At 30.9% G+C, this 17950-nt stretch overlaps 2 protein-coding genes across 5 annotated transcripts in view; one reads left to right on the top strand and one right to left on the bottom strand.

The window, feature by feature from the left end:
* Window positions 1-13163, top strand: part of LOC134728090 (WD repeat and SOCS box-containing protein 1-like) — a 30292-nt gene extending 17129 nt beyond the window's left edge. For 2 of the 4 annotated variants that reach the window (XM_063592496.1, XM_063592495.1), the window contains exons 2-9: window positions 1007-1094; window positions 3968-4148; window positions 4772-5031; window positions 6326-6558; window positions 7134-7306; window positions 7636-7749; window positions 8424-8537; window positions 11570-13163. In XM_063592496.1, the coding sequence (XP_063448566.1) occupies window positions 1037-1094; window positions 3968-4148; window positions 4772-5031; window positions 6326-6558; window positions 7134-7306; window positions 7636-7749; window positions 8424-8537; window positions 11570-11744 (1308 nt within the window). In that variant the 5' untranslated portion in view covers window positions 1007-1036 and the 3' untranslated portion in view covers window positions 11745-13163. Of the gene's footprint in view, window positions 1-1006; window positions 1095-2015; window positions 2135-3967; window positions 4149-4771; window positions 5032-6325; window positions 6559-7133; window positions 7307-7635; window positions 7750-8423; window positions 8538-9643; window positions 9724-11569 lie in introns of those variants that run through there. The other 2 variants (XR_010108768.1, XM_063592498.1) reach the window with 2 other exon arrangements.
* The window catches only part of LOC134728098 (uncharacterized), a 313423-nt gene that overhangs the window by 283802 nt on the left and 11671 nt on the right, over window positions 1-17950 (bottom strand). The gene's annotated exons all lie outside the window — the stretch shown is intronic.

Genomic DNA, 17950 nt, shown 5'->3' with positions numbered 1-17950 from the left:
CTCTGGATATCAGTCACAGTTGCAAATAAATGTAGATATAAGAAGATAGTGGCAAGAATGCCAATGAGACAACTCTCCATTCAAGTCACAATTTGTAATAAGTAAACCATTATAGGTCTAAGTATGACCTTCAACACAGTGCCTTGGCTCATGCTGAATAGCAAGCTATAATAAAAGTAAATTACAATATATATGTTAAGTACATGTGACGTAAATAAATTAGTAAATTTTGTTTTGTTTACATTATGTTTGATTAACAATGATTAATCTTCTCTTAATTTTTATTGAAAATTACTTGTATACATGGTATAAGTGCATGTAAGGTTTTTTTACATTCCCTAAAATTTTCAAGTTTTGACAAAAAATGTTTGACATGTCTAACAATTTTTCTCAGGTTACTTTTTGTAGCTCATAATTTTTATAACAGCAGATTCCCATTGATTGTGTTACACAAACAACTACTAAATATATGATAATTATAAATAATATGTACATATAAATATATCTTGAAACAGGATACTATGTGTATCTTTTGTTTATTTTGAGAGTGGTAATATATATACAGTCATGACCATGATGACAGTTAATTATTATATATATATATGATTTAAAATAGCAACAGTTTAATAATCATCATTCATCATGTTCATGATAGGGACAGAATAAAGATACATGTAGTATTCCCAACTTGTATGTATACATTATATATTTTGACTATTCATGCCATTCAAAGCTTTAAAATATTTGCGCCTTTTGTAACTGTCTTCAGCAAAAACTCCAAGTTTCAAAGACCAATATTTCACAGAAAAATTTAATGACCCGGCGGTTAACATGGTTAAAGAATGACCCGGTCGGGTTAGGGGAAACCATCAATTATTTTCCCATGGCCTAAGTAATATATACATCATGTACATTCAATGTAAGAAGCATTTTTTTCATGACATTTAATATGTACAGTACATCTTAGAAGTACTTTTTTACAAATTTGAACATTGTATGATTTCAGATCATTGGATAAAACAGTAGAACTTAATAAATGAGAACCACCTCTTCAAGACCTTCTGGGTTCCAGTGTATAGATTCTGATGATATTAGTAAGTTTACATAGTATTGTCAAACTAACTTATATGTACATGTATCAGTAACTTTACCTATGATTGTCAAATAAAACTAAGATATCAGTCTACCTACTATTTTCAAACTTACTCAGTGTAAAGACCTGGAGTAATCGAATTGTCAGTTGGCCAACATTCATAGACAGGGAGGGATGAAGTAAGATATATTTTCATAATCAGTTATCATAAGGAAAATAAATATGATATTTGACGTGTTCTTTAAATATATATTAGGACCCTTTTATAGTTGCTGTTGGTTGTTAGCCAAAGCTCTGTGTTGAAGGCTGTACCTTGACCTATAATTGTTTACTATTATAAATTGTTACTTGGATGGAGAGTTGTCTCATTGGTACTCATACCACATCTTCCTATATCTAGATATATTTTTAGACTTTTAGAATAATTATGCAGAATTGTATACATCATTTTCTTGATCTTCGTGCTGGCAAATCTACTATACCTACATGTAGTGTCTATTTCTACAGACATTCAATCACTACCATCAAACTTCTTAGAAACATTGTTAGTTTTCTTGTTTGAATTGTCATATCAGTGCCTTTTATAGCTGACTCATAATGTGGTATGCTTTGCTTATTGTTGAAGGCAGTACAGTGTATTATACTTGTAAATTTCTGTGTCATTTTGGTCTCTTGTGGAGAGTTGTCTCAATGGCAATCATACCACATCTTTTTTTATATCCAAAAATATAAATCTAATTTTATTGTTATGGCCATGGGATGGACAACTGTCAAAACTGTATGTATGTTTACTAACAAGAAAACCGTAAAGGATTGTTCATTAATAAAAATAATACCTACTTCATTGATAAAACTGGTATTATCTTAGTACTTATAAAAGTCAAACGATGTCATGTGGGTTCTGTCTGATCAGTGTCAAGGTCATATGTGTTTTATCTGAATTAGGTTGTTATTGTTTATAAAAAGTTACATGTAAAGAGTACATTTGTTGAGAAATTTAAAAAATGACCAGGACAAGTTTTCTTAAAGGAGATACAGGAGGTAAATACTTTATTGAGTATCTTATGTTTGTGTATGTATGTGTTTGTGTGTATTTTGTTTTGTTTATTTAAATCTTGTACTTATACATGTACTGTGTACATGTTATTTGATTATATAACTGCATTGTGTCTGATATTGCATCAGAAAGTTTACAGTGTTATTGCCCCTATGCTTTGCAGTTAACATATATTACACCATGCATACATGTGCATATATATATTAAAAATGTTAAAATTATCTAAAACAGCCATAACTTAGGGAAACAGTAGGGATAGTATTTGTGGTGTATGTAGGGAGGAGAGTATATGATTTTGATGTGCAAATGAGGTGGAGGGTTTTAGGTTTTCAAATGGGTATAAGGAGGACAGAGTTTAAGTTTTTGGCATGTTTGGGTTGTATGTTGGGAAGAGGGTTTAAGATTTTGATGTGCAAGTGAGTTGGAGGGTTTAAGTTTTTGATGTGCAAGTGAGTTGGAGGGTTTTAGTTTTTGATGTGCAAGTGCATGAAGTGAGGTGGAGGGTTTAAGGTTTTAAAATGGGTATAAGGAGGACAGGATTTAAGTTTTTGGGTTGTATTTTGGGAGGAGGGTATAAGATTTTAATTGGCAGTTGAGGTGGAGGGTTTAAGTTTTTGATGTGCAAGTGAGTTGGAGGGTTTAAGTTTTCGATATGCAAGTGAGTTGGAGGGTTTAAGTTTTTGATGTGCAAGTGAGTTGGAGGGTTTAAGTTTTTGATGTGCAAGTACATGAAGTGAGGTGGAGGGTTTAAGGTTTTAAAATGGGTATACAAGGAGGACAGGGTTTAAGTTTTTGGGTTGTATGTGGGGAGGAGGGTATAAGATTTTAATGTGTAATTGAGGTGGAGGCTTTCAGATTTTGGTGTGTACGTGGGGAGGAGGAATGGAGATATTGGTGTGCATGTGAGGGATTAGAATTTTAGAGTGGTTATTCAGAATTTCGCGGAATCTTTTTTTCCTTGATGGTTCTTGGAGAAAATCTGCTGGTCCTCACTATTAATTCTATTGAAAATACTAAAATTGTGTCAGTCCTATGCAAAATCCTGAGGACTGCCACTTTTCAAAAACTCTGGTTATCATGGTTTTTGGTTTTAGAGGGTTTAAGTTTTTGGGGTGTAATATTAGGAAAGAGTACCAGTTTCTCTTTTGTATGTACCAATTTTAGTGTTATACACATGTTTAATACACAGACATTTACCATTGTTTACAGAGCAATGGATACATATATTATTTGACTTACCTGAATGTTAACACCAAACTCAAATGGAAAATAATTTGAGGTCAAAGTTCTATTTGTTTAATGACTGGACCACAAGTGATTGTCCTTGTCCTAGGCTTATCAGTTGTGTGATCAGTGTGACCTTATATACTTGTATAACAAAGTCAATTTAATAAAAGATTATTCATAGTCCAGCGTGAACTACAAACTAACTTATATTATAGAACTGCTTTTTTGTACATTTGAATCACATGTTCATGGTTTTTTTTAAATTTTGGAACGTCTCAAAACAAGGAATTCTTAAAATCTGGAATAATTTGAATTCTGAAAATTGATAGAAAAGAATGAATGGTGAAAACTAAACCTTAAACAGAGTTAAGCATGCATACACTGCTTAGAGGTTAATTTTACTTTCACTGATATTTCAGTATGAACTAAGAGCCATGTGCGCATGCAACCCTATTTAGTTTTCATCATACTTTTCTTATCAATTTTCCAGAATTCAAAGTTATTCCACATTAAAAAAAATAATGCTTGTTTCAAGTAGAATACAGAGGACATGAGGCAGACAAATTAATCATGTTTATTTTTATTTTTAGAACGTCTCAAGCAGACGGATGTACAGTTACATCCCCTTACATTACCTATAACCCATAGAACCACCAGGTCCCCGTCAGGTGCCAAGACTTGTGCCTGGTCACCAGATAATACTTATTTTGCTTGGCCATGTGGTGGAGGAAAGGTTGAACTGGTACCCTGGGATAACAGAGAAAACAAAATGTGAGTGATTAATATTATATACATGTACCGGTATGTGTAGTTCAAAGAAAACATGAAAAATCAGCTATGATGACCTAGTTTTAGTTGTTTACATCCAAGATTTTGTTCTCTGATGAATAGTTGTATGACGTCCATTGTCACAGAACCAGTATACATTTTTGTTTAGGGCCAGATATAGATCTAGAAAGAAAATGAGAATAGTTTAATGCAATCAAAAAGATACACTCAATTTGCACTTCCTTTATGTCAATATCTCTTTGCGGATGTAAGCAACCAAAAAACCTTTAGAGATCAAAATACAAACGTCAACAATGTTTATATAATTAGGTGCATGTACAATAAACAAAGCTCTAGATTGTCATGAGTCAATAAATTAGACAAAATCTATCAAAGAACTACTTGCAACTCATAATCTCAAAATACAGAAAATGTCAAGTATGGCAGTAAGCAACCAATTATCAATGATTATAATGATGCTATTTCAGGACTGGCTCTATGACCAGGGTTCAACAAAGTTATTGAGACCATAATCCTTCCCTTCGTCTTTAAAGGTATTCCTATATTGTTATAACATTTAATTTGATGATTGATTTTATATAATTTTATTTTATTTCCACACACAGAGTGTTAAATGAGGATATATTATTATATGAAGACGCAGAGAATGTAACGTTACATTTAGATGGAAATTTACAACAACAGAATGAACAGAGACCAACTAGAATTTTAGATGGGGTTGAAGTTGTTTGGTCCGTTGCCTTTGGATCTGGTTCTACAAAAGGAGATAATACTTTGACGTGGAAACATTTGAAAGTAGACGAGGGTCTGCTACTAGCCACTGGTCATCAGAATGGTAACATTAAAGTTTGGGACTGTAATACAGGTAATAGACTTGTGTATATACATGTAGGAAACCTGTATATTTTATCCGTAAATCAATTGTGAATGTTAAATATTGTCGGAAAAAGCTTCTGTGTTCCAATATTTATTAGTACAGGAGAACTATAATTAAGCTCACAATAAGAATAAGGAGATGTGGTATGATTGCCAATTAGACAACTTTCCACAATATTTCAAATTATGTGGATATAAGCAATTTTATGCAACCAACCAACCATGCCTTCAAAACAAGGCAAAGAATAAAACCCTCACTGTATATTGTGGATTCATTATTATTCGTAGGAAACCAATTTTTATTGGAATTGTGTGTACAGGTTTACCACAAATTCAAATGTTCAAGGAACAACATATTTTAAAGAGGCTGTGTATACAACGATCAGCAGAGCCACGAAATCAAATATCCATGAATATGCAAGTTTTCAACAATCCACAGAAATTGATTTAATCATACCCACAAAAATAAATGAATTCACAGTAGTTTATACTCAACAGACCACAATTACACATTTGAAGCCTCTTTTATTGCAGTATTTACTATTTCTCTATGTACTGTGGAGTCATTATTTTTAGTTGGTTACAAAAGTTTTTGTGGATTTTGTGGTTACAGATGTGCCAACAATTTAAATGTTCAACGAAATACAAATTTTCCATTGTCTTGTATACAGACTTTGGAAAAACTACAAAATTAGATATCCTCGAAAGTGAATTAACAAAAATTGGTACCAATGAAGTTAAATCAATCCACAGTATTCTGAAAATCATAAAAATTATGAGTGTTATTGCTCAATCAACAGCCATTGCACCTGTTTCACAGATATGTGTGTTCTGTTTATTACTACATGTATTGTTATTATCACTAGTACAAATATGTAGTTGTGGTTTAAAACCCTGTATGTACTGTTTATTGCAATTTTTATGAATTTCAAGCTACTGTGGATTCATTATTATTCGTTGGATACCAGATTTAGTGGGTTCATGGGCACAGGTGAACAACAAATTCGAATGTTTATCAGGTAACATAATTTCAATAGGTTTATTGAGACTATGTAAGTTTTCAGCAATCCACGAAAATTGATACCCACACAAATAAATGAATGCAAAGTATCTTGTGTGTATTACCAATGTTATTTCAACTGATCGGGCAGAGCTCATGTTTTAATTTGCTTAAGAACGGTCTATTTGAAGATGTGTTATAAGGATGATTGGCGTTATCATCATTTGCAAGAGTGATTTTTAAACTTTGTGTGTACTGTAAACTGTAATCTTTATCATTGCAGGCAAACTTCTCCTTATGTTAAAAGACCATAAAGACATCGTTAAAAGTTTAAACTTTGCTCCAGATGGAAGCCTTATTCTTTTGTCAGGCTCCAGAGATGGAACTATTAAATTTTGGGACCTTAACGACGATGGAAATATGTATAAATCACTGCGAGGCAATACTAAATGGGTGTATGATACGAAATGGTCACCCAAATGTGATATGATTGCTAGTGTTGGCAGTGGAAAAACTGTAAGTTATATGTCAGTCAAAATAGATAAGTTTCAGGGGAGATAAATCATAATTATTAGCACAAATAATAAATGTTCAATGTCCCCTTTTAGCTCATTTGGTTTATAATGTTGTCATAAAACAGAAACTGATCTCCGGACTTCAGATCGTAAATTTCAAAATTGCACAGAATTATTAATTAAATCAGATACAAAATATATCGTTTGTTGTTTTAAAACAGACAACACAATATATTGTTTTTTTCCTGATTTTTTGTTATTTCCCTCTGTGTTTAGAATTTACCTGGAGATGTAAAAAAAGAAGATGTGGTATCATTGCCAATGAGACAACTCTCATCAAGAGACCAAATAAAGCAGACATTAACAACTAAAGTTCAACAACTTAAAATAGAAATGATCTAAAAAGGTGTTGAACTAAACAATTAATGATAAATATAATATTTTGGATATTTTGATATTTGATTACTTTTTGTCTAAACATGTAAACTCTATTTTTACTTGTTGTTTTGAATTTATTTAGAATTCAATCATAACTTATTTTAAAAAGCAGTCAATTCATTTTGCCATCTTTTTCAGGTGATACTATGGGATTTGTTGAATAACTTTTCTCCGTCTCATTTACATGGACATTACCATGATGTTATTGGATGTTGTTTCTCACCAGATGGCGCCTTATTAGCTACTGCATCTTTTGATACCAGAGTTATATTGTGGGATGTATATACAGGACAGTCGCTTCAAGAACTTTGGTGGGTGTTCTTTATAAAAAAAAATAATTCATGAGTTATTTTGAAATTCCATAGTTTGATACATTTAATATACAATGTATAAATGTAAAAACATATCCTCTAGCAACAATATTTTTGAGAAATTAAAAATTATTGACTCAAGATCTCAAAATAAGACTCTTTTTGCAGCTACTTGAAAATTCTTTTTGATTTCTACTGAAAATAAGATGAAACAGGTGACCCCCTACTATTTTCATAAAATGGATAAAACAGATTTTATGGTACTTCTTACATAGTTTTCCTGTATATTTTTTTATAAAATGTTTTTATTTGACTATTTCTGATTACAGCCACATGTACCCTCCTCCCCGACCAATATTTGCAGCTGGAGCGAATGAATTTTATATTCGAGGAATCTCATTTCATCCACACGGTCAGATGGTCCTTACCATTAATGATGATGGGTAAGACATTTGTATACTGTGGATTCATTATTAATAATATTGGATACCAAATCTGTAGGTACAGGGGAACCATGAATTTACATGTTTAATGAATTACAAATTTTTTAAAGGAATGAATATATGCAGACTGTCAAATCTACGAAAATACAAGTTTTCCTTGATCGACAAAAATTGGTTCCACCGAAAATAATGAATCAACAATATTGTATTATTTGGACAAAAGGGGACATTGGATATAAGTTTAATAAGAAATGTCCATCGTTAAATACTATAAACAAAGATGGGTATTTGTTCTTAATATATAGAACTGAAAGTTTTACGCAGAGTTTGAATAATTGGCATTCAAACACACACAGAATATAAAGGCCAACGAATCTTATAAAACTGAATTTTTGTCTCTGTGAAAAATGATAATGATTATAAGAATAAAGAGATGAGGTATGAATGCCAACTATCAAAAGTTCAAATGAAGTGGGTGTAAGCAATTAAGGAACTGCTATTTGTTGGTAAAAGCAGACTTTGAATTTTAATTCTTTAATAGCGAAATTTGTGGTCTCATTTTCTTGGAAAAAACCCAATTATTTTAAGTTAGAAGAATAGACCTAAGTGATTTAGATAGATGCAATGTTGGAACATAAAAGAATTGATAACGATTATTTGTTTAAATATTTTAGGTATGTGAGATGTTGGGACTTAGAAGAAGATGACAATGACCCATCATACGTTGTTGAGCAAGCAAATGCTCTTTACTGCACATTCTCACCAAAAGGTCAACGAATCTCAGTCGGGTAGGTTTACGTTAAAGTTTTCATATTTACTGGTTTTGGAATTATATATATTTGTATTTTAATCAGAAGACATTTTTTAATTAATTATTTTTTTTAACAGTTAAGAAATGAATATGAAGATGCTATTTCTCTGTAGAATTCAGTTTATCTTTAGAAATAACATTAAAATTGCTTCAATGAAATTATCACAAATTGCCAAGGAAACTATAATGAAATTTTACCAGGAAAGCTTTTTTCGTCTTTTAATCAAAAATTTAACTGCTGAAATATCTGGTATGTAATTGGTCAACATTTTGTATTCAACATCAACTTTCACATATTAAATGAAATTCACATCACACATTATTTGTACTCATCTCTAGCAATGTATATAATTTTTATAATTTTTTTTTTTTGCTGTTGAAAAACTGAATTCTACAAAGAATAAAGAAATAAACATATGAATATATTATTTTGAATTGAACTATTGATTTTTTAACTTCTATTTAGATAATCAAAAAAAATGTAAAATTATCAAAAAACCTTTGACAGCCATGAAAGCCATCATTTACACATCTATCATCAGTATTAAAGCATTCTGTAAGAATGTGTATCATTGAATGAGGGTTGTAATGGGGGTACTTTCATGACTAATAACGGTAAAAAGTTCTTGCCAAATGATGTTATTAAAAACAGTAATTTTTGGTGCATGACAATTAAATGAACACTTTCTTTTAGAAAAAAAAATCAACAAACTTGGCGAATCACATTATTATTTTTTTTTAGAATAACAGTAACGAAAATTATTAAAGACCTCTGACGAATCCCAATAAGGTTGTTTTAATGAATCTCAGTCAATTTTTAACCAATTTGTTGATAATGGTAGCCCGAAATGACTGTTTGACGTCTGACGGTCAAGGGCATTACTACCCTCTTCAATAGGGGGGATGTGGTCATTCTTAATTAGGTGAGAGATAAAAGACCCCCATTATATTTCAATGAGCTTAAGATATTGTGTAATTTTGTTCACATTTAAATGATAAATTGCCTCTTAAAATTAAATTATTCCACTTCCTTTAGACCTTAAGGTCAAAGGTCATGTGTTATACTAATTGTTTGTTCTGCAGAAAGACCCAGTAGAATGTGGGAGAGTTAAGAAAGCTGGAAGAAAGTAAACCTTTCTCTCAGCATCATCACAAAGGTTCAGGTTGGTGTAAACATCATTTGATGTCCATTGTATTATTGTATTTACATTTATAAGGGAGTTAAGGGGTCATCCATAAATATCAACCATTTTCCAAAGTGTTCAAGGCGTACACTTGGGGGAAGGGGGTTAAAACATTAACATTTTTAGAGTACGTTTTTTTTTTAAATTTCGCCCAGATATGGCATCAATTAAAATAGTCAATATGTTTCTGTTTATTTTTAATGCAAATTTCTATATTAAACTTAAATAGAATAGGCAGGATCTTCTTTTTATTAAGAATGATTGATTCTTATCTTAAAATCTCAAAATTGTTGATTTACACTTTGAAGCAGGGTGGGGGTCTAAAAAAGTATATGTTTTGTATAATTTGGAAAATGGTTGACAATTATGCATGACCCCTAACTCCAGACATACAGCTAGATTTATCTATGTCATCATTTGATATCAATTATGAATAGCAATATTGTATTTATAAAGGGAGTTAACTCCAACCATACATTTTAATTTGCAATCTGTCATTTTACTCTTACAACTTACCACTATAAGTTTGAAATGTAAAATGAAATATTTATTGAGCATACAAGTAAAATATATTGTAATATTCAAATTCAAACAAATAATTCGAAAATAAACTGACAACGCCAAGAAAAAAAAAGACAAAAAAAAAAGACAAACAACAAAACACAACATGAAAATAAAGAATGAGCCACTTGATGATTTGAGAAATTGAAGGATATCTTATAAACTTCAATCACAAATTTCACCCCTAATATTAACTGCCCAAAAAATAAAATGAAAATAGAATTGAGAATGGTATCAAGGATTGTGTCAAATAGACAGCAATGTGACTTCAACCCAGTGAGAAAATCACCCACCAACTTCAGTCCATTTATTTGGAAAATATTGCAAAATCGAAAGAATTTTTTCAAGTTTTCTGAAGATTCGATCTTTTAATCATGATAAAAAGTAAAATCACAAAAATACTGAACTCAGATGATAATTAATTCGGAAAGTCCATAATCACATGGCAAAATCAAATAACAAAGAACATCACAAAAACAAATGGACAAGAACTGTCATATTCCTGACTTGGCACAGGCATTTTCAAATGTAGAAAATGGTGGATTAAACCTGGTTTTATAACGCTAACCCTCTGACTTTGATGACAGTCTCATCAAATTCCATTATATTTTAAGCTTCTGTTCAATTTTGATAAAATTCTATAAGGAAATTGACAAAGTAAACAATGTCTTAAAAACTTGCACTGTACCTGTAGGTTTGAAAAAAGGTTTTGACAAAGTCATTTATCTAAAAAGAATTTAACTCATAGACTGAACCTAAATGTAACACTGCCACAGCTTGAATTTTTTGTTAAATCTTATTCATTTTCACTTTCTCTTATTTAAACAAATTACAGTCTTTTGTATGGATGATGGAAGTGATTTTTAGTGGACAGATCATCAATTGTCAAAAGTAATGGAATTGACAAAAAGACAAAAACTAAATTAATGCCATTTTAAGCTTAATTTTTCTATATTTATTTCGAAAATGTCAAAATCTTGAAGAAATTTTGGTCAATGTTCCAGGTTAACCCTGCAGGCACCTTTAGACTGATATTGTTATTTCTTCAGCCCTTTAAAACTTGTATTATAAAATACTTTATTTTGATTGGACATTCTGACAAACATACTACAACACAAGCTCTTTTATCATCTACAAAAGACTGTGGCTTGTTTAAAAAGATAAGAATCAAACAGCATACATTATATCACACATATACCTAAATACTTTTGATAGAATTATTTTGATAGAATTGTCTCTCAACCATATATTTTTTTCTTCACAGGGATAAAGACGGAACGATCAGATTTTATCAGACTCCGCCAAAAGTAGCTCGTCTCCAACATCTCAGCCGAATGGTCGTAAGGAAGCATGTCAAATCAACAAAAATCGACTTCCTACGATTACCGTGTAGAATAAAGGAATATCTGAAGTATCACAACTTCACAAAGACTGGATAAAACAACAGTCAAATATTTAACTGACTTTTTATATTGTTAGTTTTCCACTCCCTGTTCCGACTAAAGAATCTCCGATTTCCTCTGGAGGGCAGCTAGGTGATTGGGAAACTCTTATGATACAGCTTTAAAAACAAAACAGATGGATTGAATAATTTTCATGGCACATTGAAAACTTATACATTTGGTGCATTAAAACTGATGAATAACTATTTCTGATTCATCAAAGTTATAATTAAGTGATTTCTTTTCATCGTGTTTTAGTTTATTATTCTTCTTTCAGTCTTATCCTAGAATGATATGTTTAAATACCTGTAAGTTGTGATGTTTAATGGTTGATACTGAATTCTATGTATTTAAATGAGATTATTTTATCCTATTTCTTTGTCTGAAATATAGATAATGATTGGTCATCCTTATAGATAATATTTTATTTACTTAATAGGCTATCAAGGAAATGAATGAAGAATTATAACAAGTTTAGAATAAGCGTCACTTTTATATTAGTATTTTCAGGATGACCTTATCTTTGCCAAAATGTTTATATTTATATACAAAGTGCCTTTCTGTAATTTACCATAAGTTTTCTTTAAAAAAATCCAGATTTTCTACTTTGATAAAAATGAAATATGTCAAATAAGATTTTTTTTCCTGATACAAACCAGGTACTGATACTGTTTCAACAGACAAACAATACCATGGAAACAGTAAAACCAGTTTTAATGAAACATTCTTGAAATGAGACTAGTTTGTCAACTTTACACTATATCATTAATTCAAAAAAGTTTGAAGGTGTACCTCCATATAATAATGATTCGATTGTTATTAGTTGATAAATTTTTTAATATTTTTTAACAATTTTGAAATAAAGGGACCAAAAAAGAGGCTTAATAGTACTTTCTCTTTTTAACATGGATTTCTTTTTTTTTATTTCAAATTATCATTTTCATAATGACAGAAAAAGGTTTCATGTATTTGGGTTAATGTAGCATGAAAGGACTTTAAATTCAAAGTTATAAGTCAAAGAGCATGCCAAGAACTGAATGATTTGTATGGCTGCTCACAGCTCAGAAGATAGGCATATCAGTAAGAAATAGAATATGCTCTATACCACATACATTAAATAAGAGTTAATTCCCTTGATAACATACTTTAAATTTAGAGTAATTTCCACTGATAAATTCCATCTTTGTATTGAGGTATTTCAAGGTATTATTAATTAACAAAACCACATTAACAGTTCTAAAACTCCCTCAATCCTTTATTTTATATGTAATTTTTTCTGTTTATTTGTTATATATTATTGTTAATTATGTCAAATTTTTTTCCAGGTGTTTTTTTTGGCCTGTGTACATATTTTCTTATACATATGTATAGATGTAAATAATTGTACAGCTTTGTGATTAAAGTAATTAATACTCCCCTTTGTGTTTCTTTTCATCAATGCATTCTGACCAGTTGTAAACAATCAAAGAGCAGAATGCTCTGAGGGATACGATTGCCATAGTTTTCATTGACACATGTATAGCAGTTCTGCCAAATTTTCATTAAACAAATGCATGAGATTTGGCCAAAATTCAAAAGATCAAAGAGGAAAGAAATAGATCCAAGAATACTGTTGCAAAAAAAGCATGAACATGCCAGAGTCTCAAGCATTTTTGGCCGGTAACCCTGGTACAGCTGGATAGTATTATTCTCTAAACTAATTCAACTGCACATGCAAAATGTAACAATCTGAATAGTCACTCAACTTAAAGAATAGCCAATCCCCGTTACAAGTGTATGAGCCATGTACTTATTGTGTTTTATCGAATTATAGTTATCCTGTACCATTGTAAACTCGTACCATTAAAAAAAAAAAACTCGAACCATTGCTAACTCGTACCAACTTATTTAAATGCATTCAAATGGTGTTAAATGATGAATATACATGATATACGTTACTTTCACCCAATACCTCTTAAGTCTGTAAAATGTATATAATTTGAAAGTACAATGACCAATTTGTAGCTTATGTTCCTTGTATATTGGATAGAAAATACTGTGGCAGATGTAGATAGTTAAGGTATATACAGTTTCACCCGAAGAAAATTTTTCATGAATAATAAAATCTTAGCAGTTAGTCAAAATGATTGCCAAAATTATTTTTACTGTCTATAAATAAATGTAACAATGAAATTTAACTGATTCCTGTTAAGGGGGTCCGCATTTTCCCCGCAAAAAAAAGCACATGGCTTTCAACAATTGTAAACATAGCATTCAATTTGTGATCATGGATTACAGCTTTAATTAACTTAAATTGGATATAATAATATACATATTCAACATGTTCAATTTTAATAAGGTACAGTTAAAGCAATGTTTTAACTTTCCTCTGGATTAAGTTCTACAGTGGCGGATCCTGAACTTTTCCTAAGGGGGAGCCCGCTGACTGACCTAAGAGGGGGCCCGCTCCAGTCATGCTTCAATGATTCCCTTTATTATCAACCAAATTTTTTCCACAAAAAAAGGGGGGGGGGCTGGATCCGCCTATGTTCTAGTTTGAAAGATCAGTTAAAACATTAATGCTTTAAAACATTCTTTATTTTTGTCTAAGTTTTCATTTAACTCCTGTGTAAAATTCAAGTAAATCAACTTTATTTCTATTAAGTTTACAAACAGAAACCCATAAAACATCATATTTTTTATATATTTTTCTGAATGTTACGACTTCCCAGTAGTACAAGTTAACTTTTTTGGTTCCAATGCCGTGGTACGAGTTAACTTGCTTCCGTATCTTATCACCGTAATTCTAGGAGGAACCCTAAACTGGACCCCTATCATATTGTGTTCACTTATCGCTACACTGACCTTCGGTGCGAAGCTATATATAGAACGGCGGACCAGTTTAGGAGGAACCCCATTTCTTACTCTTTAATTATTGAAGTTCCTTTGGGTCAGAGGGCATGGCTCCTTTCCGTACACACTCCTCTGTTTACATTGAGATCGTTCTTAATATAAAACGATGTTTACCGGCATTAACGAGTTAATTCTTCTTGACGAATACTTCGAAAAGGGAGACAACTCGAAACAATAACATGGAAAATTCCATTTCTGCTGAAGGGGTGTTATAGGTAATTTTTACGATGCAACATTTATTTTAATTTAAATTATGCATGTGATTTAAAATTATGCAACAACAATAGCCCTCCATATGCAGACAGACATAGAAAGAATCCCATGAGTTTCAAATTAATCAATGAAGCGGGGAATCACTCAATCTGATACCCCTTGAAATCAGGAAAACTACACGCATGTGGGGTCTCACTAATTAGCGACAAAAAGCGTCAAGAAGCGACAAGAAGAAAAATAATAAGTGACAAAAAGCAACAAGAAGCTAATTAGCGACAAGAATACATTTTGTTATCACATACATTAAAATATTTTTTAGGATTATATTGAAAGATGAAGAAATAAAAAAAAATCGATGAAGAGATTGTGTACTTTTTTTTATTATCATATTGATAGATGTAGAAATTAAACATGTGTAAGAGCAAAGGAAATGTAAACGCTATAAAATGAAAATAAAAACAAAGATTTGTCACCTTCCTTTTGAAGGATTTAATAAAACAAAAACATGAAATATTATTTCCTTCCTAACTACAATTAATTTTTCCTGATAGGACCAACATTAGCTGTGGCTTCACTCTAAGGTAATACACAATTAAGAGCAACAAATGAGATTAACTAGGTGCGTGTCCTTTGTTTTTTTGCAACAATATCCATTAACACCTTCATCAATTACACGCACCAGAATATAAAATTATTGTACCGAATAATGAACACCTGTTGAAAACTCAAGATTGTCATCAGTTTCCTTTAATCTTCAATCTATATGCATAAACATGATAAATATCGTTAAATGAGACAATACACTAAATAAAATGATGAAAAATATTCACATTTTAATTATGTTTTCCTCTTGTTTGATTTCAGTTCTTAATTTGTATTTCACAATTTGTGTATGAATTTTCTGGACAATTATGCACAAATAATGCATTTTGCAAGTTAATTATATATTGTACAAAAATGGTTTTAAAAACAAATAAAAATACAAAATATACTTCCTGTGATAAAATATCATGTAAATAAATGTAGCAACTGAATTAGATTTACAAGTTTCATTTTTCCCCCCTATCAAAATTAACTTTCCTGTCGTTGAAATTGTTTTCTTTTGCATATTTTTTTAATATTTATTTCGAATAAGTAATATAAATAAAAAAATGTTTTCTTGTCGCTAAATAGTTTCTTGTTGCTAATATTATTCTTCTTGTCGCTTCTTGACGCTTTTTGTCTCTAATTAGTGAGACCACGCATGGACATTAATACATAAACAAACCGCGACTTGCGATTTGGAACAAGAACGTTTATTAAATGATATGACGAATGGTTATCCATTTCTTTATGAGAGTACAGTATCAAATATCAGTTTCATAACGGTAAAATATAGAAATACTCCACTTCAGTTCTTGTGACAGAAATAGAATTATCGATCGGCTTTCAGAGAACTCTCGCAAGTTATCAAAATTTGGGAATTCCCTCTGACGTGTTTCTAAATTTATAAAAACACTAAATATAAATACTGTTTAATTCTGATTTTCCGTATAGTTAAAAACACGCATATAAGTCAAGGAAAATATCATACATGAAGATTATGAGTAAAACATTACAGGAAAGTTGTTTATGTTCAATTGTTTTGCTTGTTTTTACCTTTTAAAGCAAGACAATCATAAGAATCTGAGATGTTGCCGAATGTTTAGAATAAAACGAATGACGTGAGGGAGTGTGTCATAGTGTCAATGGTAAAAGTCTACAGATTGCTTGACAGCAATCGTATCCCAAAAATATCTGGAAAACAAGAATAATCATCTATTGTTCTTTATGATACCCTCAATATAAGTGTTCAATAAACAAGAAGTTGTTGAGCAATGGTTATAAATATTCATGATATGTTAAATCCTGTCACTTGAAGAAGTTCTGATAAATTTGTTTTCTTTAAAAAAATACTGTTATTAAGAAAAATTGACAGAATTTGATGTGCAATAAAACAATAAAAATGATAAAGCATCACACCAAATGTACAAAGCTATGAGAAAACTACTATAAAAATGTCATGGAACAAATAGAAAAATTAAGCTTTTTCAGAGGGGAAAGGGTGATGGATCAAAATACAATTAGACATTGAAATGAAAAGAAAGTAAGACTGAATAAAATAGTAATGAGAATAAATATAAACACAAAATCAAATACTGTGGATTCATTTATTTTCGTGGGTATCAATTTTTCGTGAATAGAAAACTGACATTTTCTTGGATATTTAATTTCATGGTTATAACTAAGTCTGCATGCAATTCTAGGGTAAATTTCTTATTTGTTAAACATTTAATTTCGTGATTAACCTTTACCCACGAAAATTGGTATCCAACGAAAAAAAAAATGAATCCACAGTACATAAAATGATGGTCAGTGAAATGTAATGTCAGTGAGACAACAACCCACCATATATAACTTAACAAAAAATAATATAACAAAGATCACTATGACAATTGATGTTTCTATACTGTAGGAACAATCTGAGAATACATTAATTGTTATTTCATTCACATGGTGACCTAAGATCAGATTTCAGGACAATTTCTTTTAAATGACAAAATTGTAGATATTCATTGTTAACCCATTTCTCTGATGTCAGTCTATTGTTCTTGCTGTAGATTAACCAGGTTTAATCCACCATTTTCTTCATAAGGCAATGCCTGTACCAAGTCATTTGTGAACAGAAATAAAATTGAGAATTGAAATTGGGAATGTGTCAAAGAGACAACAACCCGACCAAAGAATTAAACAACAGCAGAAGGTCACCAACAGATAATACAAGACAAACAAAGGCCAGAGGCTCCAGACTTGGGACAGGCGCTAAAATAGGGCAGGGTTAAACATGTTTGTGAGATCTCAACCCTCCCCCTAAACCTCTAGCCAATGTAGAAAAGTAAAAGAAAACCTGTTTTGGAGTTTTCTTGGAATTTGATATTTTTGTTTTTTTTACTTTTTGATAGAACAATTATAAGAGGCTTATTCTAGTTTCCTAGCTAATGAACCATTAAAATGAGGTCAAGGTAAACAAAAAACCTGTGAGACTGACAAGTACATCATAAACTATTTACATACATCAC

Source organism: Mytilus trossulus, chromosome 8 (genome assembly GCF_036588685.1).
Source record: "Mytilus trossulus isolate FHL-02 chromosome 8, PNRI_Mtr1.1.1.hap1, whole genome shotgun sequence".
In the NCBI taxonomy this organism is placed as follows: Eukaryota; Metazoa; Mollusca; class Bivalvia; order Mytilida; family Mytilidae; genus Mytilus; species Mytilus trossulus.
The sequence above is the reverse complement of the archived record's forward strand: the minus strand, read 5'-3'. Positions and strand labels throughout refer to the sequence as shown.